The following is a 22,203-nucleotide window of genomic DNA, read 5'->3' as shown; positions in this document are numbered from 1 at the left end:
GGGGGGGTGCTGGGGCGGCTCACCCACGGCTGCCGCCGTCCTCGCCGCAGCCCTCCGAAACCAACCCCTCGGTGTCTCTCTTCTGTTTTTGTTTGTAGGGATCCCTTTGTATTTTGTGGATTTGCAGGATGACTTAGATGATTGTGAGTAACTGTTTTTTATTTTTCTGCTCCCTATTTAGGCCTTCCCCCGCTCTCCCACATCGGGGTCCTTCTGTCGTCCTCTTTCCCTCTCCTCGTTTTTATCCAGGTTAGGGCGAAGGGAGGATTTTGAGGCTGTTTCTGCGGGTAGGTGAAGGTTTATAGGCGTTAGGGCGTACCAATTCAGAAAGTATTTGTGTGTGTAGAGGAGCGCGGTGCAGGCGGGCAGTGGGCTCCGCTCCCTCCCTCAGCTGCCGGCCCTCGCCTCATTTGCTGTGTTTCAGAAGCCTTTCAGTGCTGGCTGATGGGGCGAGCCGTCGAAGAACCGACAGCCTCTTCAAGCGGGATTTTGGGGGGGTCCATCCCGGCGGGAAAGAAGGACCCGCGGGCGGGAGGCATCCCTGGGGCGGTGTCTGGACACCGACCTTCAGAAACCCCATTTTCAGAGTTTCCAATGGCCGCTGAGCTGTTGTGTTCCGTGTAAGCAGCATCTCCAGCAATGGCCAGTGGTGAATCTTCAGGAAAGGAAAACGGGTAGGGCCGGCGGTGGTTTAGGGGATTATCTCCGCTCTTGTTGTCGGTGGTAGATAGCCTGGAGTAGCTGAGGGATTTCCTAGTAGCGGTAGGTCGAGGGGGTGAGACTTTTCAATGAGGACGCCGGGTGCTTTGCTGTTCCTGCGTCCCAACCGCACAGGTACTCCGGTGCTGCGCTCCTCGGGAGCGGAGGTAAAAGGAAAACCGCTGTTGTGCTCTGGTTGGCGAATACAAGCCAGTGGTTTTAGGTTAAATACCATGTTGTGGGTCCTAGGCCAGGTGAACAGCTCCACCTCAAGCAGGTGCAGTTCAGAGCTGGGTTACAGAATTAGAGCTGAACGCCTATCAGTAGCTCTGAGGTGTTGCTTAAGGAAATAAATCTCTGACCAATAATTATGTGGACTTGGGATACCTTAGAGAGCGGCTTTATGGTTTCAATAACAGCTTGGATGCTGGATTGATTTCTCTATTAAAAAAAACCCTGATGCTTACATTTGTTGCCTGTGAGAGACTGTGTTTACCACACAACCATCATTGTTTAGTAGTACTTGAGAATGTGTAACAGATGGATTCCCCCCTCCCCGAGGGTACCATGAGTAAATTAATTATGGAAGAAGGTGGTCTTCAGGAACACCAGGGGAAATGTTAGCATACAAATAAGATTAGAAGTACGTTCCTGTGGAAAAACGTGCAGAGACACAAAGATTCTGCAGGCAGGGGGTCCTTCAGTGGGATTTTGTTAGTTGCAGCTTTTAAGTGTTGTTGTTTTTAGTCTTTGAGATGCCTGCATTTCACTAATAGCTATTAGAGAAAATGTATTTCGATGAAGTTTTAGAAAGGAAAGTTTGGGATCTTTTGGATTCTGCATGTAAGAATTCTTGGTTTGTTTTTATGTTTTTGTGTTATTTGAAAATATTTTTAACATTTCTCTTACACAGATAAATTGTATTCTGTGAGTGTTATTTAATTTAAAGCTGCGATTAAAAAGCATCCTCTTTACCTTGATTGAAAAGCTAGAAACCTAAGAAAAATACGGAGGACAGCACTTGGTAACACTGCTAGAATTCGCTTTAAAAGAGGTCATTGCTTGCTGCAGTAAGCAAATTTTAAAATTTTGTAAGAAGTCATCACCTTAGATGACAAAAAACATGCATGCATTAAATAGGATTTTGGTGGGAAGGACATAAGCTGATACGTTTCAATGTGCTTATGCTGATTTGAAGTCTGGTTTGCAATGAATTCCCTAGCAGAAGAGCTGCAACTGTTGTTGCTGGAGTACCTTTTTTATGGTGCCCTAATTTAAAAAAAAAAAGGAACAAAAGAAACAAAATATTTGATAGTGCTCATAGATACCTATCTGTTTTGATTGATTGGGTCTTCCTGCATTGCTCCCAGATACAATTTTCTTCTCCCTGTCCTAAGAAAACAACACCAAAAGTAGTGTGTCATTTGAGTTGAGGTTGCTAAATATGTAAAGTACAGCAGAAATAAATGCAAACTGGTGTTGTCTGATGTGGTCTTGGCCTGGAACCAGGAGTGGCCATCAGTAGGAGTTAAGTGTTCATTCTCAGTTTCTGGTCAGTCTTTGGCTGCTCCGTTTAGGATTGAGTTGTCTGGTTAGTGGATTAATAAGGTTGATGCTTGGAGGCAAAATTCTGGTTTGGGTATTAGTAAAAATGTTCAGATAAATCTGTCCTTGCCATAAGCAATAATTAATAAGATTTATATATGGGGTCACTTAAAATTTGTGTAAAAGAAATTATTCATCTCAGTATGAGCATGTAGATAAAGTGGTGTGTTTTTTAGAGCATTATTGAAATCTGTTTGATTTAAAAATATTCTTTGATTAAACTCATTCATTTAGCAGTGCAGCTAGATTTATGGCATTGAAAGCTGTCTCTGGTTTGTGTTACAGTAGAGTTCAGGTGTCATGACTAGTTCATGACAAATCCAGCAAAGTTATGGTGCATTTTAGGAAATGAAAAATCACTATAACTGTATATTTGTTATCTGGAAAAATTATCTTAATTATGCCCTTCATATAATAAAGAAAACATATTTTTAAATTGATTTTTCCTTTTTGAAACAGGAGAGAAAATTACTTTCCTGAGCTAATGAAATCATTGCACCCTGCAATAGTATTTACTGCCTTGTATTGGAAAAGGTGGATAGGGAGCCCAGCTAAGGATGCTGAACTGCACAGTAGATGTTTCTTATAGCCTCTAAATAGCTTTTCAGTTAGGTAGAACTAGAGAATGGTGAACTCAAGTTCAGCTGTGAATGCTGTCATGTTTATTGTTAGTTGTTGGACAGATTTCAAGCTTGATTGTTTTGTATCATTAGAGAGAAAAATACTGAATGTTTTGCATCATCTGTGAAAAAACATTAGAAAAGGAATAGTAGTTCATTATTTTTCTGTAATTTTATTTCTAGTACTTTGGTGTATTCTGAAGCTTGCAAACATGGCTTCTTATTTTACAGCAAAGGAGTATTTTTGAGAAAAGACAAAATGGATTCTGCCATGACTTACTTACTGATGTATACTGAGAGTGTGTGGAAAAAATTTCAGGAATTTAATTCTCTTGGTCCTGAGCTTAAGCAGTTTGCTCTGTTTTCACTTTGGTCTTGGAAGCACTAGTGTGTTTTTAGCTACTCCTAATGAATAGTAGAACTGAATAATGAATAATAGAACTACTCCAGGTAGTAAAATTAAGCATCCTAGTCCCAAGTGTAGTTTTGTAGTCAAACTTTCAATTGAGATTTGCTTCATTGTTATCTGAATTGGTAGGAATCCTGAGATGTTTGGAGTAAACTAGTAAGAGCCTTTTTTAAACTGTTTCTTAATTCAACAAGGGGGCACTAAAGTTAATGGCATTAATTCTTTTAAGCCCTAGTACATCTTTCTTTATAAAACAGGAGAGAAGGCTCAAAAATTAGCTAGTAAGAAAGTGTTGAATCAGTCTGGATTTTAAAATACAAATGTGTTATAACTGTAAAGGGTGGTCAGAGTTGTGTTTGGATATGGAGTTTGTTGCAACCTTGAAGGAAATCTGAAGTCCTGTGTATGCTGCATAACTTCCTGTGAGCTTTCAGTGGTACAATAGATTTCTTTTGAAGTCGCAAATACTGCAAATGGTACTTCAGGTGCTTTGCTGGGTGGGTGAGAAAGCTAGGAAATCATAGGGACAGATGAGTCCCAGACAGATCTGTGCTCTGTGAATTACACTTGTGCAAGGTGAATGTTTTGAATAGGATACAACTGAAAATACACGAAGAGCAACCCCTAGAAATAATCATGACCTATTGAATGGTGTCAGTACACCACACAGTCATTGGGCAAAGCCAGAATAATTAGCATGTGTTTCTCATTATGTACCTCTGGATTCCCTTGTAGTATCAGTATGCATTTGGAATGTGAACATTCTAGTTCCATGGTTTTCTTCTGTTTGAATGCTCTTGAACATGTTAGAGTATATTGTCTACAGGGAGGAAAAAGCATCACGGTAGACACAGGAAACAATAACGTTTGGGATTTTCTGTCATTATGAGAATTTCAGTTTCTTTTATTGGGCTGATTTTGCTTTTGAATGTGTCTGGAAGTTTGTGGCATGTGGTTTTGCTAGCTGAGTCTCTTGGTGGATGTGGTTAGTCTGTTCTAATTACAGAGTAAAATGTGTTAAAAAACAAGGGCTTATGAAATGAATTAAAATTCAAAGATTGAATTTACAGGTCTATAGGCAAGTGTTGCTCTTCGTTAGGAAAAATTGAAGATTTTTTCTTTTGTAAGCCATTCCCAGTGATGTACAGATATTTTTCCATTGAAGAATAATTATTGGTATAGTTTAGTTAACATTATAACATCTGTTCCTGACTTCATGATTGGTTTGTGTTTTTGTATTTGGTTTGGGGTTTTTTTGACTACTCTTCCTGTCTTTCAAGTTGGATTTGAAGATTATGGACCAGACTGTGATAGCATGAGGATAACAGCATTCTTGGATATTCCTGGACAGGATAATTTAACTCCACTGGCTCGCCTTGAAAAATATGCCTTCAGTGATAACATATTTAACAGGTAAGGGTACAATGTAAGAGTCTGATAGCATTCTGGATGTTAAGGTGTCATTGCTTTTTTTTTTATTCTCCTAAGAGCATACCTAATACTATTCCTGTTTGAATAACTCTTGTGTAGCATTTCCATTAAAAGAGTTTTCCATTCTTTAGTATCCGAATAAGTTCTCTTGATTGCATCTTTGTTCTGTTGGAAGGTGTAGAAACTGTATGATTTCTAGCTTGATCTTTTTAAAAGTGCCTGCCTTGTTTGACAAGTTCCTTTGCATCCCATCAACATGTTGGCAGGACATTACAGCAATTAATATGTTGTTCATTCCACAGGCAGATTATTGCCAGAGGTCTTTTGGATGTCTTTCGAGATTTCAGTAATAATGAAGAAGACTTCCTGACTGTAATGGAAATAATGGTCAGACTCTCTGAAGATGCAGGTTTGAAAGTTGTTTTTTAAATCTTTGTCACTTTTTTAACATAAACTGCAATATAGGGACCAGCTTTCAGTTTTGAGGAGGCAGTGAGTGAACTAAAGAAACTAAGTCATCTAAGAGTATTTCCTGTCAGAAAAGATGAGATTTATTTTTTCCTCTCCTTTTGAAGTAATTTGTATGGTGTATATATATAAATGAAAGGTACTTACTTGGTATAAGGCCCTAGAAGTAGTGTTAATAAATATTACTGTTAATTATTAGTAATATTTTTCAAGGAATTACTTATATCAGAACATACAGTGTATGTGGCACAGAACAGTTGTGTCTCTAATACTTCATTTACATAAAATCGTGGCAATTAGGTTTTGTAGCTGGCACTCTTGCTTTATCTGATTTATTAGGGAACTGATTGCAAGTCACTGGACTGTGATGATGTATGTAAGGCTGTTCTGTTTTGTTTTATTCAGCTTTCCTTTAAGAGCAGGCAGTCTCAGAGGTGATATTTCTTGCTTTGAGTATTTTCCTCAGTTGTGAAAACATTAAATAAAAAATATGCTACTTTTTCTTAAGGCACTTGATCTTAATTTTTTATTTACTGATGTGGCTTTTACTTTTATTGCTAGAACCAACTGTAAGGACAGAACTGATGGAACAAATACCTCCTATTGCCATTTTTTTGCAAGAAAGTCGACCAAAATTCCCAACTGCGTTTTTTGAGTACCTGATGCCCATAGTAGTGCGATACCTCACAGATGTTAACAATCAGGTAGGAAAAAGAGATTGCATGAGTAGAATCAATCACTGTGTGGTTCAGTGAATTTCAAACATGAGGAAGAGATAATAGGAAATTCCATGTTGATTGATAACTATATGGTGCTTTAGTTTTATTTGTTTCAGCTCACTTTGCTTGCAGTTCTGAATTTTTTAATATATTTTCTTAATGGAAAATTCACAGGATTTGCCTGGCAGCATATTGACACAGTTTTTTACAGGAATCATGGCTTACAGGTCCTGTCTTCTAATTCATCTTCTGGCTTTACCACAGAATTTGGTGAAACATCATCCAATGATTTTATTAAACTTCAGTCTTTCTAATTTGTTACATTAGAGATGAGTGTTTTTCTCTGTTTTTTAACTCAAACCTGCGTGTTCATTGAAAATGTCATTTGTGGTTCTTACATCAGTAAATGGTTTTACAGTGGCATACTTTTGTTATGTTTGTTCATATTAATAGGTCAGAAAGGCAGGTCAAGAAGCACTGCTTATACTGCTAGAGCAAGATCTTGTTGCTCAGATTGACATTGAGAATAAGGTGTGTCCAATTCTGTTGGATCTCTCTGCTCCTGACAGTGATGATGAGTATAAGGTGGAAGCTGTAAATGTAAGTTAATTTTTTTCCCTTTTGCTTAATTTTTTTTCTCTTATCAGTGCTACTGATAAAAAAAAAATAGGAAAAGATTCTGTGTTTGCTTTCAAGAAATCATCTGACTCCACAGGAAAATGCTGGTGTTTAATTACATTTCAACGTGGATATCTGACACCTGATGTGTAAAACAGTTTAGGAGGTAGATTTTCCTCTTCCATGTTTGGGAGTTGTATATTGCTTAGGCAGTTTTTCAGGGTGACATCTGAGCACCAGATGCCTTTTAGGAGTTTGAAAATTTGTAGGAAAGTCCTTGAATGGCATCTTCCTTGGATTGTGTTTAGCATTCTATTAAAAAGGGAAATGTTGCTCAGAATAAAGCTTATTTTTGTGGAGGTAGCCTCAACTTCTGAAAAACAAAAATAGAGGAGTACTGTTAATCTGATAAAGTGTGTAAGCATGAGCAGGCAGAACAGTTAGGTAGAGAGGTGCATGAGAGCCCTTTCTTTTTTTCCCCGTGCTCAGAATCGAAGAAAATGGGAGCTGAAAAGAAAAGGTAAAATCAAAAGCACCTGTAAAATCAGTGTAGAATCAAAAGCACCTGCTGCAAAATAAAAAGCACCTGATTCTCAGAGCAGAAACATTGTTATGGTAGTTGAAATTCACAGTTCAGAGAGCTCAATTAATGAGCACATGACCAATTTACTTTGTGCTGTAGTGTTAACTCCTAAAATCTCTGAGTATTATTCGTGTAGTCTGCATTATTATTCTCACATATATAGCTAGTTTGTTTTACTTTCCCTTTTCACTCCTGTCTTTTCTTCTGTTGCCTGAGCCTGTAAAGAGCTGTGATTGTGCTAGTTTTTAAATAACTGAACAGTCCTGTTAAATCCAAGGGGCTTATGTGCATGCTTAAGCTTGAGATATTTCTAATATACTTAAAGACTGATTTTGTGTGCTGGCTACTGCAGTGGAACTTTTGTCTTCTCCATACAAAACAGTGGTGTATGCCACGTTATAAAACACCTTGAAAATGCATTTATTAATAAAAGTATATTTAACCAGTTAAAAAAGACAATGGATTATGTGCAGAAAATGTTAAGTTCAGGCACAGTGATGTAGAATGATTTCAGGTAACTATAGTTGTGTTTCACATACAACACAGGTGTATGAAGATACAAATAATTTGTAACCATTAAATAGATTCAGTTTCTCTCTTGGAGGTAATTTTTAGGAGAAATATTTGGCCATACTTGCAGTCTTTATAATTTTATTGTCCTTGCATATATCCTCTTCTTGATTTTTAGATAATCTGTAAAATGGCTTCTGTGTTAAGCAGAACAACAGTTGAGCATATGCTGCTTCCTCGTTTCTGTGAACTATGCAGTGATGGGAAATTGTTTCAAGTCCGAAAGGTTGGTGTCTGCAACCCTAAACCATGTAAAAATGGATTTGTATGTTACTGTTCAAATGCCTTCCTGAATAATTTAGTTACAACTTCAGTTGATGAACTTTTGAAAGAGTTTGGAAGATGAGTTTTAATTTGTTTTAATTATAGTTTTTGTAGTTCAGTAAAGAAACAGGTAACAGTCCTTTATTAAAAGCTTTGGTGTATTGGTTAAACTGATCTTGCACAGTTAATAGTTATGCACAACTTATGTGAGGCATTGGTTATAGAATGCAAACAAGTTTCCTGATCTCCACCATCCTATCCAAAATTAGAAATTCCAAGTAATAATACGTGAGGAATGCTTCCCTTCAGAATAAATAAATAAATAAATCTGGTGTTATTAAAAAGAACTTTTTAATCCATGGTCCAGGACAAAAGGAAACTTGTAGCATAAGAAGGTTTAAAATATTTGAGTAGTCTTAAGGGTCAGGCAGAGCTTTAGCTTGGTCCTTAATGTGAGCTGTACTTGCGTGAGCTCCATTATAACCTTTTAAACAAGCATATGGAAGGAATAAATTGTGTGTTCACAGTGTTATCTTAATTTGGCAGCATCTCCTTCCTTCATGAGGGAGTGTCCCTTTTGCCTTAATTATAGCATTTGTAATATACTGTGAATGTCATTAACTTGAGACCCTTATTAAACTTCGCTTCAGCAAAGCTCTTAAGCCAGTCTCAGCCATAGCAGAGATAGTTCTGTCAGTACACCTAAGTCCTGACCCTTGTATCATATTTTACTCTGCTTTGGTTTTCACAGCTGTTGTTCAAAGTAGTTTAAACTTTCAAGGAGGTTGATTGTCCCTTTTAATGGTTACTGAAATAGATGATGCTCTTCATGCAGAAAACTTCATTATTACTGATTTCAAACACATGTGGCTTATGTAAGCTCATTCTAATGAGTCTTTGTTTAGGATGAGTTAATATTACAGGATTTAGTTACATGGCTGAAGTTTGAATAGTCAAACTTGAGCAGTTGTTACATGGGATAAATAATGCATGATGAAGTTGATAATAAAACTAATGCATCTGAAAGAGCCAGAATGATATGTGTTACTTTTCTATTTCTTAGATTTGTGCAGCTAATTTTGGTGACATTTGTAATGCAGTTGGGCAAGAAGCCACAGAAAGATTGCTGGTATGTAAAAATAAAAATCCACTTACAAGACTTGTTCAAAAGGCTTATCAAGGAGTTCTTTTATTGTCTTCTCTGTAAATTAATCAGTATGCCTTTTTAAAATTTGATTTGGCTACAGCTTTGGTTGCAGTTATATAGCAAAACTGGAAATGAGTAGAAATCCAAAGTTCTTGTTTTGCAAAATGTTTGTAACAATTTAATAGCATGTATCTACACACACACACATTTTAGAACTACTGACTTTTTTTCCCTGAACTAGATGATCAGTGACTTCATAGTTTCAGGAAAAATAGGCCATAAAAATTCTTCCTGTTCTTTCCTAGTGTGTAGAGTTTTAGGTAAAATCTAATTAGGTAAATGTGAGAGAATTTTTACAACTTTTTCAATTAAGATTTGTTTTTAACCTGTCCCCATTTCTTGTATTCTTATTTTCTATCCTGAGTTGTTATTATCTCCAGTTTACAAGAAAAAAACCCCTATCTTGACAGTAAGTTGCTGTAGTCTTTATTTAGTCTTTAATTATTCTTGGTTTTTTTATTTTTGGCAGATTCCCAAGTTCTTTGAACTCTGTTCTGATAGTGTTTGGGGAATGAGAAAAGCTTGTGCTGAATGCTTTATGGCAGTGTCTTACACCACATCCCCAGAAGTTCGCAGAAGCAAACTGTCCCCACTGTTTATCAGTCTTATTAGTGACACTTGCAGATGGGTAAGTAGTTCACTCCAGTTGATGCATCTTCTCAGGCAGTTGATAAGCAAATAAAGGACAAGTCAGAAGTGTTCTGTAAAAGTTCACTAAACTAAATTTGCTGAGATAAGATTTTAGTACATAAGATTCTAATCTCCTCTTATAGTGTTTTTCCTCTCTCTTACTACTTAGAGTTTCTATCAGTAGGTTTTTTTAATAAATGTAAACACTCTCCTGGGAATAGGTTCCCTGTGTTAAAGGTATTAGTTGAAATAGATAATGATGTCCTTTAAATTTATAACTTTGAAAATTTTCTTTACTATGATTGTAGATACATGCTTAGTATTCTAACACCTTTTGCTTGGATGGTCACTTACTTGATAATTGATATTTGGATATGTTTGGTATTAAGTGGAGCTGCTACAGTAATAACCAACTGGTTTAAAAAATTAACTATAAAATAAACCAAATTTTTCTTTTCCAGCGTTAACAGTGTGGGAGTTGCATGAATCTTGATTGTTGTCTCTATACTACTACCCCAGGTTCGTCAGGCTGCTTTTCAGTCTCTTGGCCCATTTATTTCCACCTTTGCAAACCCTTCCAGTGCTGGGCTTTACATTCGGGAGGATGGGACACTGAGTATTCGACCATCAGTGCAAGATGGGAATTCCAGTTCCTGTCAGCCAAGCAACAATATTACTTCAGTGTCCTCCAGCACTAATGCCACCCTGTCCAGGTAAAAGTTCATGAGAAAGATGTGGAGTGGAAGGGAGAAGAACAAAGTTAATTCTTTTTGTTGATCTTCAGAGCTAAAAATCTCAACTTGAGAATATAGTTTTAGAAAAAAAGTATGAAGAGTTGAGACTGTGTGTTTGAGTGTAACCACTTGATTGAAAAATTGACTTTCTTGGCTTCATCAGGAGTGTAAAGGGAAAACTGGTGAAGTAAAGCACAGTGGTAAAATAAATTCTAAATTCTGTCATGCTGCAGAGAAAAGAAGCTTCTGTAGTTGATGCTGTCTTTAATGAAGTACTTTACTGAAAACTGTCGTCACAGAGTATTTTATCTTTTATTTGAATAACTGTGTGTGTCTGTTACACAGTTCAGAACAACCAATGGAAATCAAACCAGAATCATCGACTGAGGAGGTGGCAGCTGAAGTTAACACAAAACTCCCAGTTGAGAACCTAAATAAAGATAAACGGGAAGAAAGCTCAGACTCTTCCAGCTCTGGAGAAGATGTGTCTCGGTTGTCTCAGGGTGACAAAGTTGCTGGTGTTGTAGAAGTCACAAAGGATAGCAGTTTTCCTGGAACAAACTCAAAGCTACCATCTACTGAGGATGTATTTAATACCTTTTTATACTGGCGCCCTCCTCTGCCTGATATAAGTCAGGATCTGGAGTTGCTTCAGTTCAAGACTGAAAAGCACAAAGATAGCTGCTCCGTGCCATGTAATAACTGCGTTGCTAGCAGTGAAATTAAAAAAGTTCTAGAAAGCTTACAGGAGCACTTAGATGATCCAGATGTTCAAGGTGAGACTCTTAACTGTAAAGCCATGTTTTCACTGAGCAATTGTTCTTCTGACCTTTACAAAACCCTTAGATGGGCTTGATATTTGTAAGGTGTGAGAGTTCTTGAGTGGTAAATTATAGTAGAGAGTTATTCAGCAGCCTTTTTCACAAGACCTGAGTTATTTCTGAAACAGCTGGGGAAATTTTTGTCTCCTGTTATCAGGAAATAAATTGTATCTAAATACAAAACAGGAAAAAAACTTGATGAAATCTATTAAAGCTGTCTTTAAGCTGTTTTTTAGGGACAAAGCTACTTATTACCAGCTGAGTTAATATTTGCTGAGTGAGAGTGGACCTAATTTCAAGTCATCCTTCCCCAGCCTCCCATATAAGCCTTGCTGATGAGAATGGTGATGATAGACTGCTAGTCTTGTTTGTCCTGGGCCAAATCCTTTTTGACAAGCCTGTTATCCACAGTTTCTTGTTCCATCAAGTGCCTTGAATACTGCAGTGAATTAACAGTTTTCATCTGCCTGTTCATTCATCCCTTCTCTGCATGCAGAGTCACATCTGCAGGAACTGCAGCATCACTTGGATTCCTTGCTGCAGTAGTAGTGAGACGTATGCTGACTGGTAGTGTGGCATATTTAGTTGGCTATATACTGTTTCTGTGCAGCTCCAACTGGGTTTTTTTATCTTCAGATTTAACTAAATAGAAATGTAATGCTCTCAAGTGCAGAAGGGAGACTAAAAAGTCATTTTTCCATCTTACAGCTCAGGTCCAAGTGTTGTCTGCTGCTCTCAGAGCTGCTCAGTTTGATTCTGTTGGTGACTATGAGACCAAAAAAATGGAAGAAAGCAGTGGCAAACTTCAGAACAAAACTATTTCAGATGAAACAACTGTTTCAGATGCTACCTGCAGCCAGATGGAGGAGGATGCTTTTTCATCCCCAACCTCCCAGGGTAACATCAGTGACCTGTCTGCCTCCAGTGTACTAAAAAGCACAGTAAGTATGCATTGTGCTTTCTGTCTGAAATGAATTCTTACGTACTGTGTGTGTTCATGTTGTCTCTGGTTTAATTGACCCACTCCTGATCTAAAGCCTGTGAACATATCTACATTGTCACTGTCATATGCTACTTTTTTAATGACAAAAAAGAAAAACTATTGAGGACTATTTTTTCTTCTTGCACACAGATCAGAGAGGAATTAGTTTTGCAGTTGTCTTTTTCAGATTTTTCAGATTCAGTTTTTTTCAGATTAAATGTACCAAGTATCATCTCAGCTCTTCCTGTAAAGAGTCTAAAATTAGTCTTTTATCTCCAGACAGGAGGCCAAATCAGGTGGTAACACACTCACAGTTCCTTGTTACTGTTTCTTGATTATAGTACCTAGATAGATACTGTACTGTTTGTACAATATTTAATGTTGCTGGAGCATAATTGTGAAAAACAAAGCAAAAATTATCCATAAACAAAAATTGCACATAAAACCCACTACCTGTATGTATGTATGAATGAATACTGCATGCCCTTTTGAACTTTGTGTGGTTTGGTCTTTTAATTCCTTCAAAGATTTTTGTTGATATTTAGGGAGAGGAACAACTACTAAATTGTCTTGTTTAGTATAATTTATATTCATACCAAGAATACAAACAGTTTAAGAGTATAGTAAAAGTAGTTGTCCATGGACTATGTAAATGCTGAGTTTATATTAAGTTAGATTGCTTTGTTCAGAAATAAATCTCACTACCATTCATCTTGATGCTGTGATAATAGTGTATGTCTGGGTGTACAATTCTGTTGTCGTTCTGTAGTTGTATAAACACAAAGTGTAAGGCTTTAGGCAAAGCCTTAATCAAAGCTTTATCTGTAAAAGGCAATTCTGTATCAGAATTGTGTTGGTTTGTAGTGTAATGCTTTGGAACAGCCTAAGCAGCAGTATGTCTGATCCATTTCACCAGTCTGACCTTTTACAGGACTCAGAGGAGCAACACAGTGGAACAAGTGAATGTTTAAAGAAAGAGCAAGAAAGTAATCCACAACTTGAAGATGAAAAATCAAAATTACAGGTGATAAAAATGGCATCTAACTGCTTTAGTGGGATACTGAATGCAGTTCATCTTATCCTTAATACAGTGATAGCTTTTGCAGTTATCAGTTGTAGAATGAGAAGAATAGCAATTAAGAACTGTATTTTCAGTTGGAAAGCTAGAAAAATTCTGCCTTTTTTGTGCTTTAGAGGTGATCTGTGCAACTTAGACACTCACTCACTATTTTGTTGCTGGATTTACTATTGGACTTCAGCAAAGAGGAAATTTTGAGTTTGGTTTGATGCATCCTGTTGATAAAGTAATGCTGACTGTTCTGTCCTAATGAGAGGACAAATCTACAAAGGTCATTTCCATTTTGTAAAGCTAGTGCACAAAAGGAGTCTTTCCACTGTTGGTGCTTTGCTGCCAGGTGATTGCTAGTAAGAGAATACTGTAGCACAACAGGTATCTTTTATCTCTAAAATGAACATGTGTGTTGCTGATGCAGTGTCTCTATCTGTAGGATATCATACCTCAGCCTTTATTAGACCAGTACTTGTCAATGACTGACCCTGCTCGAGCCCAGACTGTTGATACTGAAATAGCCAAACACTGTGCCTACAGTCTTCCTGGGGTGGCCTTAACACTGGGCAGGCAGAACTGGCACTGCCTGAAGGATACATATGAGACACTGGCCTCAGATGTACAGGTAAAAACTAAAAGCCAAAGCTTTATAGCGAAAACTTTACAATTTTAAAATGGCTTTTCTGTTCATTGCACTGAAGTTACAGCGTTGTACATTTTCTCATTAGAGATTAAAGTGTTCACAAAATATAAAACTCGTGATATTTCCTCAAAGTTAAAGGATGTAAATCAGACTTCTTAAATGTGATTAACATTTTCTAGTAGCCCTGTTTCTTCTGCTCTCTCAGTCCTCACATAGGTGTAGTTGAAAAGCTGCTTTATTTTAGTTATGGTTCCTAATCTAGTTCACTTCTTAAACTGCTTGCAGTGGAAGGTACGCCGGACACTGGCTTTCTCCATCCATGAGCTAGCAGTTATTCTGGGGGATCAGCTGACAGCTGCTGATCTGGTGCCAATTTTCAATGGATTCTTGAAAGATCTGGATGAAGTGCGCATCGGTGTCCTTAAACACCTGTATGACTTCCTAAAGGTAGGAAAGTGTAACTTATTTACCAAGATGAAATTTTTCTGACTCTATTTAGTTTTTTGAAGTGTGCAGGTATCCATATCCAATTACATTTTTAGTTTTGTGTGATACTGCCATTTTTTCTGTGTCTACTGCTTTTTTACAAAATCCCTATTTTCTGTCTCATCCCAACAAAGTACCAAAACTGAAATCCCTTTGTAAAATGTGGTTTAAAATGCTCTCAGCTGTTGTAGAGGAATTAGGATTTTGTGCAGTCCAGATGGAAAGTTGGACCATTAACAACTTGTGTTTGAGGCTGGAGAGAAGAGAACAAGTCTTGGAGGGCTGCAGCACAATAAGCACAAGCACTTTAGCTTTTGGTTGCTCAGTCTTTATGCCCAGGGATGATGTTTTGATGATGTCCTTGCAGAAGTAAGGACTTAAAGTATTTCTTTGGGTGTCAGTCTTGTGTCCAGGCAGTCAGCTGATTGTGCCCAATTTTTAGTAAGCATCTTGTGAATGGTCACTTGCTTTCAAGCAGGAAAATGCATAGAGGTGTGAGTAGAGTAATACACCAGAGAACTGCAAGTATTGAATTTTATCAGTTTTATACTAGTAATGTTTTTCTTCAGTTACTGCATGCAGAAAAAAGGAGGGAATACCTTTACCAACTTCAAGAATTTGTAGTGACTGATAACAGCAGGAACTGGAGGTTTCGTTACGAGCTGGCAGAGTATGTAATTTTTCACTTCATATTTTTACTAACATGGAAATGAATAATTACATTCAGAAGTTAGCACACCATAGTTAGGAGCCAAACTGTTACAACTATTCTGTATTAAGGAACTGAACTTAGAAGCCACTGGCTTTGGGGTTGGGTTTATTCTTTTATTTTGGAGGGGGTTTTTTAGTGGGGGGGGAGAGGGGTGGGAGTTGGCAAGTTGTGTTGTAATCAGGTATGACTGAACCTTAAATGTCTTTGGTTATGCCAAAGCAGGGATCTGGTTTGCTTACAGCTGATGAGATATGGCAGTCTGATAGATACTATTCATGAGGTTGCAGATTTTATTCAGTTCTAGACTGCCTTGTAAAAATTAATGAAATGTGTGTTCAAAGTTAATGATCTCAAAGGCCTTTCCCAAGCCAAATGATCAAATACATTTCTCTAATGTGCATGAAAGAAAAAATAGTTCTATAAAATCCATATATTTCTGTATGACTGGATGTATAATGGAGAAAGTTAACATCCCACAGTTCTTTCTTGGCAAGCCCTCTTAATATTTGAAACATCCAAAGAGTGTTCATGGACATAGTTATTAGCAAAATCCATCCTTCATGTTTGTCATTGCTTTGTTAGGGCTATTGAGGATTTATTCTCCCTTTGTCATTTGGCAAAGTGACCTCATGCTCACTGTAGTGGGGAAGGTTGTGCAGTAGTTCCCTGACATCTAGTGGAGGCTGCCACTCAGCTCTTTGGTTTGTGATGGCTGCTGGTAACACAGTGGCAGTGGTGTGGTTGGAATTTGGGATAAATTTGATTCATTGGTACACTGAGTTTGGATAAATTTTTCTCTTGGACTCTGATGTATTTCAGCACATGTGCATCTTTATAAAGGAGAGAGAAGAGCAAACTGGTCAAGGGCTTTGTAAGAACCATGGTATTTTTGAGGCTCCAAATGATCCTTCCCTATGTTTAACAGATTGTAAAATTGAAGCAGGTTAGTGTTCTGCTTGTTAATCACTTCCTTTGTGTTCCAGGCAGCTGATCCTGATACTGGAACTCTACAATCCCAATGATGTGTATGACTACTTAAGACATATTGCACTAACTCTCTGCTCCGATAAAGTTTCGGAAGTTCGGTGGATCTCCTTCAGACTGGTAGGGGATTTAGTTCACTCCCTGGCAGGAGAGGAGGAAAATGAGCCTTGAGAGGGAAAACTGAAATCACTTTGCTTTCTTTCAGACAAGTAGGCTGAATATACACGTTTTGATAAACATCAATAACTTGGAAGTTAATTTAAAGTTGTCAGACTTCCACAGACGTTAAAATCTTTCTCTGTTCTTTGTATGGGAATGCTAAACGTACCTTCAGCTGGGTGAAAACCAGGATATAGAAGATGTGGGAGACCTTGTTCTGGGAGAAAAAAATGTTACTGATCTTTCCTCAAAGTTAAATTGTTATGAACTTCATGGTATTGCTGTCATCCCGTAGATGCACTAAATGAGTACAAAGATTCCTTCCATTTCTTCTTTTGCTTCATGGCACCATGGGAACGGACATAATTTTTAATGGTAGTTTCAGTTTTTTATTGGTTTTTGTTTCACCTGAACAAACAATTTTTTTTAAAGCTTACATTTTATTTTTTCCAGAACAAGCACAGTAACTTCTTAAATTCTGCAGACACAGCTGATTACTCTGAATACCTTTTTTTTGTGTCCCTTTGTAGGGACATTAATTCAAATGAAATCAAGCTTTTTTTTAACTTTAAGTGCTTCAAGTTAACTTTTCTTCCCCCTCCTTCTCCTTTTCCCCCTTCCTTTGCTTTGCAGGTTGTAGCAATACTACAAAAGTTCTATGCAAACAATGCAAATGCACTGGGATTAAATTTCATTAATGAACTTGTAGTGCGATTTCGTCACTGCTCCAAGTGGGTTGGAAGACAAGCTTTTGCCTTCATTTGTCAGGTTGGAATGTTTTCTCTCTGTTTATTTTGGAGCATTTAATTTGGAGCCAGTTCGAGGCCTTTCAGCAACGTGGGCAAAACTGAAATTTGGAGTCAGTAATTTTTTGCGGTTCTTGGGGTTCTGCTTCTGTGTGTCAAGTGAAGACAGTGGCAGAGTTGGTCTATCTCAGGAGTAGTTTTGGAAAGTATCCAGTTTTGAAGTTGTGGTCCTTGTTTTGTTTTGCACCTCCAGCTTAAATAGGTCATTCTTGTATTTTCTGGTATCCCTGTAGCAAAATCAAGAATTATGTCCTTACCCAAGATACATTTTTCTAATACTTTGCCATGTAATGATGGAGGTTCACAAGAGCCCTTCAAGCTGCCAGTGGATGCTAGGTGCCAGGAACTGTTCCCTCTATTTCCACTTAACTATGGCCCTCTAAACCAAAACTGGTTATTTTAATAGCAGTAAGGATCAAGGTTTGAATGAGGCAAAGGGATGATGACAGGCAAGAGAGCAGTATTTCCTTAAATACAGTTGAAAGTTATCAGCTCTTTTTGAATAATCTTCAGGTGAACTTCAGAATGTTAAGATGTTAGCATAATAGTATTTCACCAACATCAGGTGTGCTTGTTCAAACAGGGACTTTTTTGATAGGCCAAATTAAATTCAGTATAGAAATGAATGAGAAATAGTGTAATTTTAACCTGAATCTTGCTTTCTTGTGTTCTGTGTTTATCCTGTAGGCTGTAGTAGAAGAGGAATGCATGCCAGTCGACCAGTTTGTTGAACACTTACTCCCCAGTCTTTTAAGTCTTGCTTCAGATCCTGTGCCAAACGTCAGGGTTCTGCTCGCCAAGGCTCTGAGACAGACCTTGCTGGAGAAAGGTGAGGTCATTATTTCCTTTTAAAGAACTGATTTGTGACCAGTGCTCTCTTTCCTCTGCTAGCCTAGCTCTTTATAAATTGGCTCAAACTGTCTGTTTGGTCCCGTTTATACTGAACACAGAACTACACTTTGTAACCTGCGGTACTACATTTAAATTCGGATTTGGGAAAACAGATTTAGGAGTGTATATATACTGGGGTGGCTTTTGTGTCTTTGAATATGTGATCATTGCTCCTTGAAGGGCCTGGGTCTGGTGTCACTCCTCAGACACGGATGTGTCCTCGCTAGAGGGCAGTCATGCTTTGCTGCTAGCAAAGTGCCGGGTGCTGCTGCAGGTGGTTGGTTTGGGTATCCATGATGTGTGTGGCAGATCAAAACTATCAAATGTGATAAAAAACCCGTTTCTAACTTTTATGTTAATGAACCATTCATCTGTGGCATCTTGCAGATGAATTGTTACCTCTTTCTCTGACGTGGTTTGCTTTGTCATTTTATTCTTAACCTAAAAATTATACTTGGGAAAAGGTAATTGATGCTGCTCCATATTCCTATATTCCTGTATTACAATTTCTTAAAAAAATCAGCTGGTTTCTGATTATTCAAAGGAAGATGCACAGAAATGTCCTCTGCTTTATTATTTTCAGAAGTGTGGAGACTGTTGTGTAAGTCATTGTACAATGGCAGCTTCCTGAGCTTGTTTTTACTTGCTAATACATTTCTCTTTAGGGCTTGGCAAAAAGAATTTCTCTTAGGAATACTTAAGTACCTAATAAGATGAGTAAGCAGCAGCATATTTCTGTTTCTGTGTCAGCCTCCTCAGCTTGCTCTAGTTTCTCTAAAGAGCCTATAAATTGGATGAGCTACCCCAAATGGTTTTTGCATCCTCTGTATTTCTGCACTACTTACGCCCTAGGGCTTATTATTTTGGCTCTGATTGAAGTTGTCTTTTTCTTCTCCTATTCTAGCTTACTTCAAAAGTGTTGGCAATCCTCATCTAGAAGCTGCAGAAGAGACCATTCTAACCCTGCAGTCTGACAGAGATCAAGATGTGTCCTTCTTTGCCACTATAAAGCTAAAACAGGGTAACATGGACAATACCACCATTGAAAAACAAAGCTAAGGTGTTGTTCAGCAGTAAGCACTGAACATGAAAATGGTTATTCACCTTACATTTGCAGTTAGTATGAATAATGTGGGCAAATAAGGTTTTTGCTACCTACTTGAGCTGGAGAAGCTCTGAAAAATTATCACCTTTCATCTGTAGTTGTGTTTGTCTGATGTGTGTATTTCCTTTTGGTTATTTTTCCTTTGTAAATGAGGGGGATAACTCTGGTCTTACTTGCAGTTAAGTATAATATGCAATGTCTTACTCCATACTCAGTCTTCCAGTGCAACTGGAATTCAAATTCCATTTTTAACAAAATACTTCCAGTAGTAGAGCAGTCATCTATAAGCTTAGTGGTTTCTTAATCTGAAAACCTGACTGTAGAAAACTGACAAAGATATTCTTTCTTTACTTTTATTGTGGTCTTTGTTTCAAATATTCCATTTCAACTGAAAAAAGTGTATATATGTGAATAGTTTTTAATTGTAACAAAAATCATGAGCTGTATCAGTGAAGAAAAACCTCAAAATAATTTCACTTTATGAAGTAGTTACTCTGCTAGAAATAAGGCATGGTTCATTGTTGCTTACTGTGATATTTTTCAAAGCACAGGGAGCTCAAGATCCTTTGTATATTGTGATTTTTTTTTTTATTAGTTATTTCTGAGCTATGACCTCACAGGTATTAACATATCTGTTTATTACTGTTGGCTCTGCTAGTGGTAGGTAGACTGTTAATTTCCCAAACTGAAAATTCCTCATTCTGCCCAAGCAAAGTTCACTTCCTTTAAGGGATTCAGTTCCTGGGATGTGCTGTCTCTGTAGAAGGGTATTACAGAATTATACAGACTTAAGTGTTCTGTTTGTTTGTATTTTTTGTGCCTCATTTGAAAAACACCTTTTAACTGGTCCAGCATTCAAATCCTGAACAGCCTGCTACTTTGTTCCTAAGAAACAGGGAAGCTAGAAATTAAAAACCAAACCAAACCAAAAAAAACCAAAACCCCAACCCAAAAAGCAAATGTCAGGGGAAAGGTGTTGATGCAGTTTGCTCTTTAACTTCTTTTGGTTGCATGGTTAAATCTTGGGCAAACAGTAAATGAGTGTTACTGAAATCCCTAGGTTTAAGTGAGATGTCCTCTGTGTACTTAAACAGTATTCAGGTGTTTTAGAAGAACCAGAATATACAGATTCTGGTTGATTAACAGAACAAGGTTCTGTTAATAAAATTAGATGGCTTCTGAACAGTTTAAAAATTATAAAGCTAGGGGGTTTTTTGGTAGATCCTGTCTTCTGGTATGTCTCAAATTGGAAGATAATGTGGGGCCTGGAAAAAAAGTAGACTTAGTTTAGATTGAGGGTTGGATGCTTGTGTTGTTCAAAAACTGATGCTTAAATACTGAAGAAATAGCTTCATATAATAAGTTACTTTCTCTCTGTGAACACAATACTTTAGCATAAATAGATCTGTGTCAATATTTCCCCTTACTTTGCTGTTATACTAGGACGTAGTTCACATGGGTGAAGTTTTTTACAGAAATTACTTTTTTTGTTGTTATTTTGTTTTCAGTCTGGCTTGTCTGCAATACAGTGAGTTCCTTGGTTGTGTTCTGTATTCTTGGAGGGCTCAGTTTTGTATCAGTTTGTTTAACTAGTCTTGTATTATAACATGTACAGTATTTGTAACAAATTGTTTGCATGTGAGATCACAAAATGGGTTTTGGAAGCTGCAGGCAGAAACAGACCACTGCTATCACTGCTATTACAGCAAACAGTATAAACTCTGTAAATTCTGCAACATTCTACATTTATTTTTTACGATTTTTTTATAATTTAAAACAAATACTTCTTCAGTACAGTTTTTTACAATTGCTATTTCTTAACAAAAAGACCTCTCGAGTTAATTTTTTCTAATTCTAATAACTTTTTCTAATGCTGGCATTATACTGGTTTTTCTAACAGTTCAGATTTTCTAAGGCATTTCTGACAAGGTTTTACTTCTGTTTTTTATTGAGTTCATTAAATTTCTCAGCACTGAACAAATTTTTTAAGTGTGTGTATATGTAAGTATGTTTGAAATGTATATAAATTAAATACTTTTAACGTTAACCTAACCCAAGGTTCTGTTGGTCAGGTAATGTGAAATAATTACCTTCAATTGCAATAATCCACTGGAAAACACAAGTTGCTATACATTTTAGATTGGTTAGTGTTCACTAAGAGCTTTTAATTAGGATATGTGTAAACACTAAGCTACCAGCTGTAAAAGTTCACTGAAAGGCTAAACAAAGTTGTCTTTTTTTGTTTTCCTTTAACAATGTTTTGGCACCTCACTGGCTCCAGAAATCACGTCTGCTTTAAATGATATTATTTCAGCAGAGCATTTAAGAACTTCTCTTTAACACTCTCCAGTTGCATGCACTAATAGGGGACGTCATAGTTTTGGGGTGGGTGTTTTTTGTAGACAATATGCAAGTCTATTAAACACATTTACTCTCTACAGGGTTTGTCTCTTTGGTTCAGTTTTTAAACTAGAAATTATTTCAGCATGACTAAAGACTGCACTTTACGTCTTGTACTAGACAAATGTATGCAATGATGAGCAAAGCAGTGAGTTCACATACAGTTCTCTGGGTTGTTTAAATTATGCAAAAATATGTATTTTAAAAAGCCAGATGGTGCAAAGTTAGGTAGTTGATTGACTTTCATGCCAGGAGTAGGAATACAAATTTGGAACATTTCTAGCTAAGGAACATTATTTTCATGTTAGTGGGTGCAATATTGCTGGGGTGCTGTAGGAAACAGTCAAGCACTTGCAGTCCAGAGCATGTCAGTCGTGTTGCTTAGAATTCAGACTCACTGGTATCTCGTGTATGATGTACACTTGGCATTGGTTGGGATGCTGCCCTAGTGCTGGTTTGGTCTGTACAGTGTTGTTTAGAACCCAATTAAGTGAGGACACTCTGGAAGTGTCATTCATTTGTCAGAATAGAGAATCTATGTAACTTTGTATTTATCTCAATAAATCCTGTGACTGTTTTATAAACTAA

General features: G+C 37.3%; 1 protein-coding gene across 2 annotated transcripts in view; it reads left to right on the top strand.

Moving 5' to 3' along the window:
• The window catches only part of LOC103532117 (serine/threonine-protein phosphatase 4 regulatory subunit 1), a 22,335-nt gene extending 132 nt beyond the window's left edge, over positions 1 to 22,203 (top strand). The window contains exons 2-20 of one of the 2 annotated variants that reach the window (XM_030462837.1): positions 99 to 143; positions 4,614 to 4,746; positions 5,067 to 5,173; positions 5,794 to 5,936; positions 6,405 to 6,551; positions 7,841 to 7,948; positions 9,050 to 9,115; positions 9,663 to 9,821; positions 10,343 to 10,536; positions 10,903 to 11,333; positions 12,087 to 12,319; positions 13,292 to 13,384; positions 13,869 to 14,054; positions 14,358 to 14,519; positions 15,128 to 15,228; positions 16,254 to 16,374; positions 17,047 to 17,181; positions 17,907 to 18,048; positions 19,015 to 22,203. In XM_030462837.1, coding sequence (XP_030318697.1) covers positions 99 to 143; positions 4,614 to 4,746; positions 5,067 to 5,173; positions 5,794 to 5,936; positions 6,405 to 6,551; positions 7,841 to 7,948; positions 9,050 to 9,115; positions 9,663 to 9,821; positions 10,343 to 10,536; positions 10,903 to 11,333; positions 12,087 to 12,319; positions 13,292 to 13,384; positions 13,869 to 14,054; positions 14,358 to 14,519; positions 15,128 to 15,228; positions 16,254 to 16,374; positions 17,047 to 17,181; positions 17,907 to 18,048; positions 19,015 to 19,169 — 2,861 coding nt within the window. In that variant the 3' untranslated portion in view covers positions 19,170 to 22,203. The remainder of the gene's footprint in view (positions 1 to 98; positions 144 to 4,613; positions 4,747 to 5,066; positions 5,174 to 5,793; positions 5,937 to 6,404; positions 6,552 to 7,840; positions 7,949 to 9,049; positions 9,116 to 9,662; positions 9,822 to 10,342; positions 10,537 to 10,902; positions 11,334 to 12,086; positions 12,320 to 13,291; positions 13,385 to 13,868; positions 14,055 to 14,357; positions 14,520 to 15,127; positions 15,229 to 16,253; positions 16,375 to 17,046; positions 17,182 to 17,906; positions 18,049 to 19,014) is intronic. The other variant, XM_008497834.2, reaches the window with a different exon arrangement.

The sequence above is a fragment of the Calypte anna genome, chromosome 20 (assembly GCF_003957555.1).
Source record: "Calypte anna isolate BGI_N300 chromosome 20, bCalAnn1_v1.p, whole genome shotgun sequence".
Lineage (NCBI taxonomy): Eukaryota > Metazoa > Chordata > Aves > Apodiformes > Trochilidae > Calypte > Calypte anna.
Note: the sequence above shows the minus strand (reverse complement) of the source record. Positions and strands in the feature narration are given on the sequence as shown.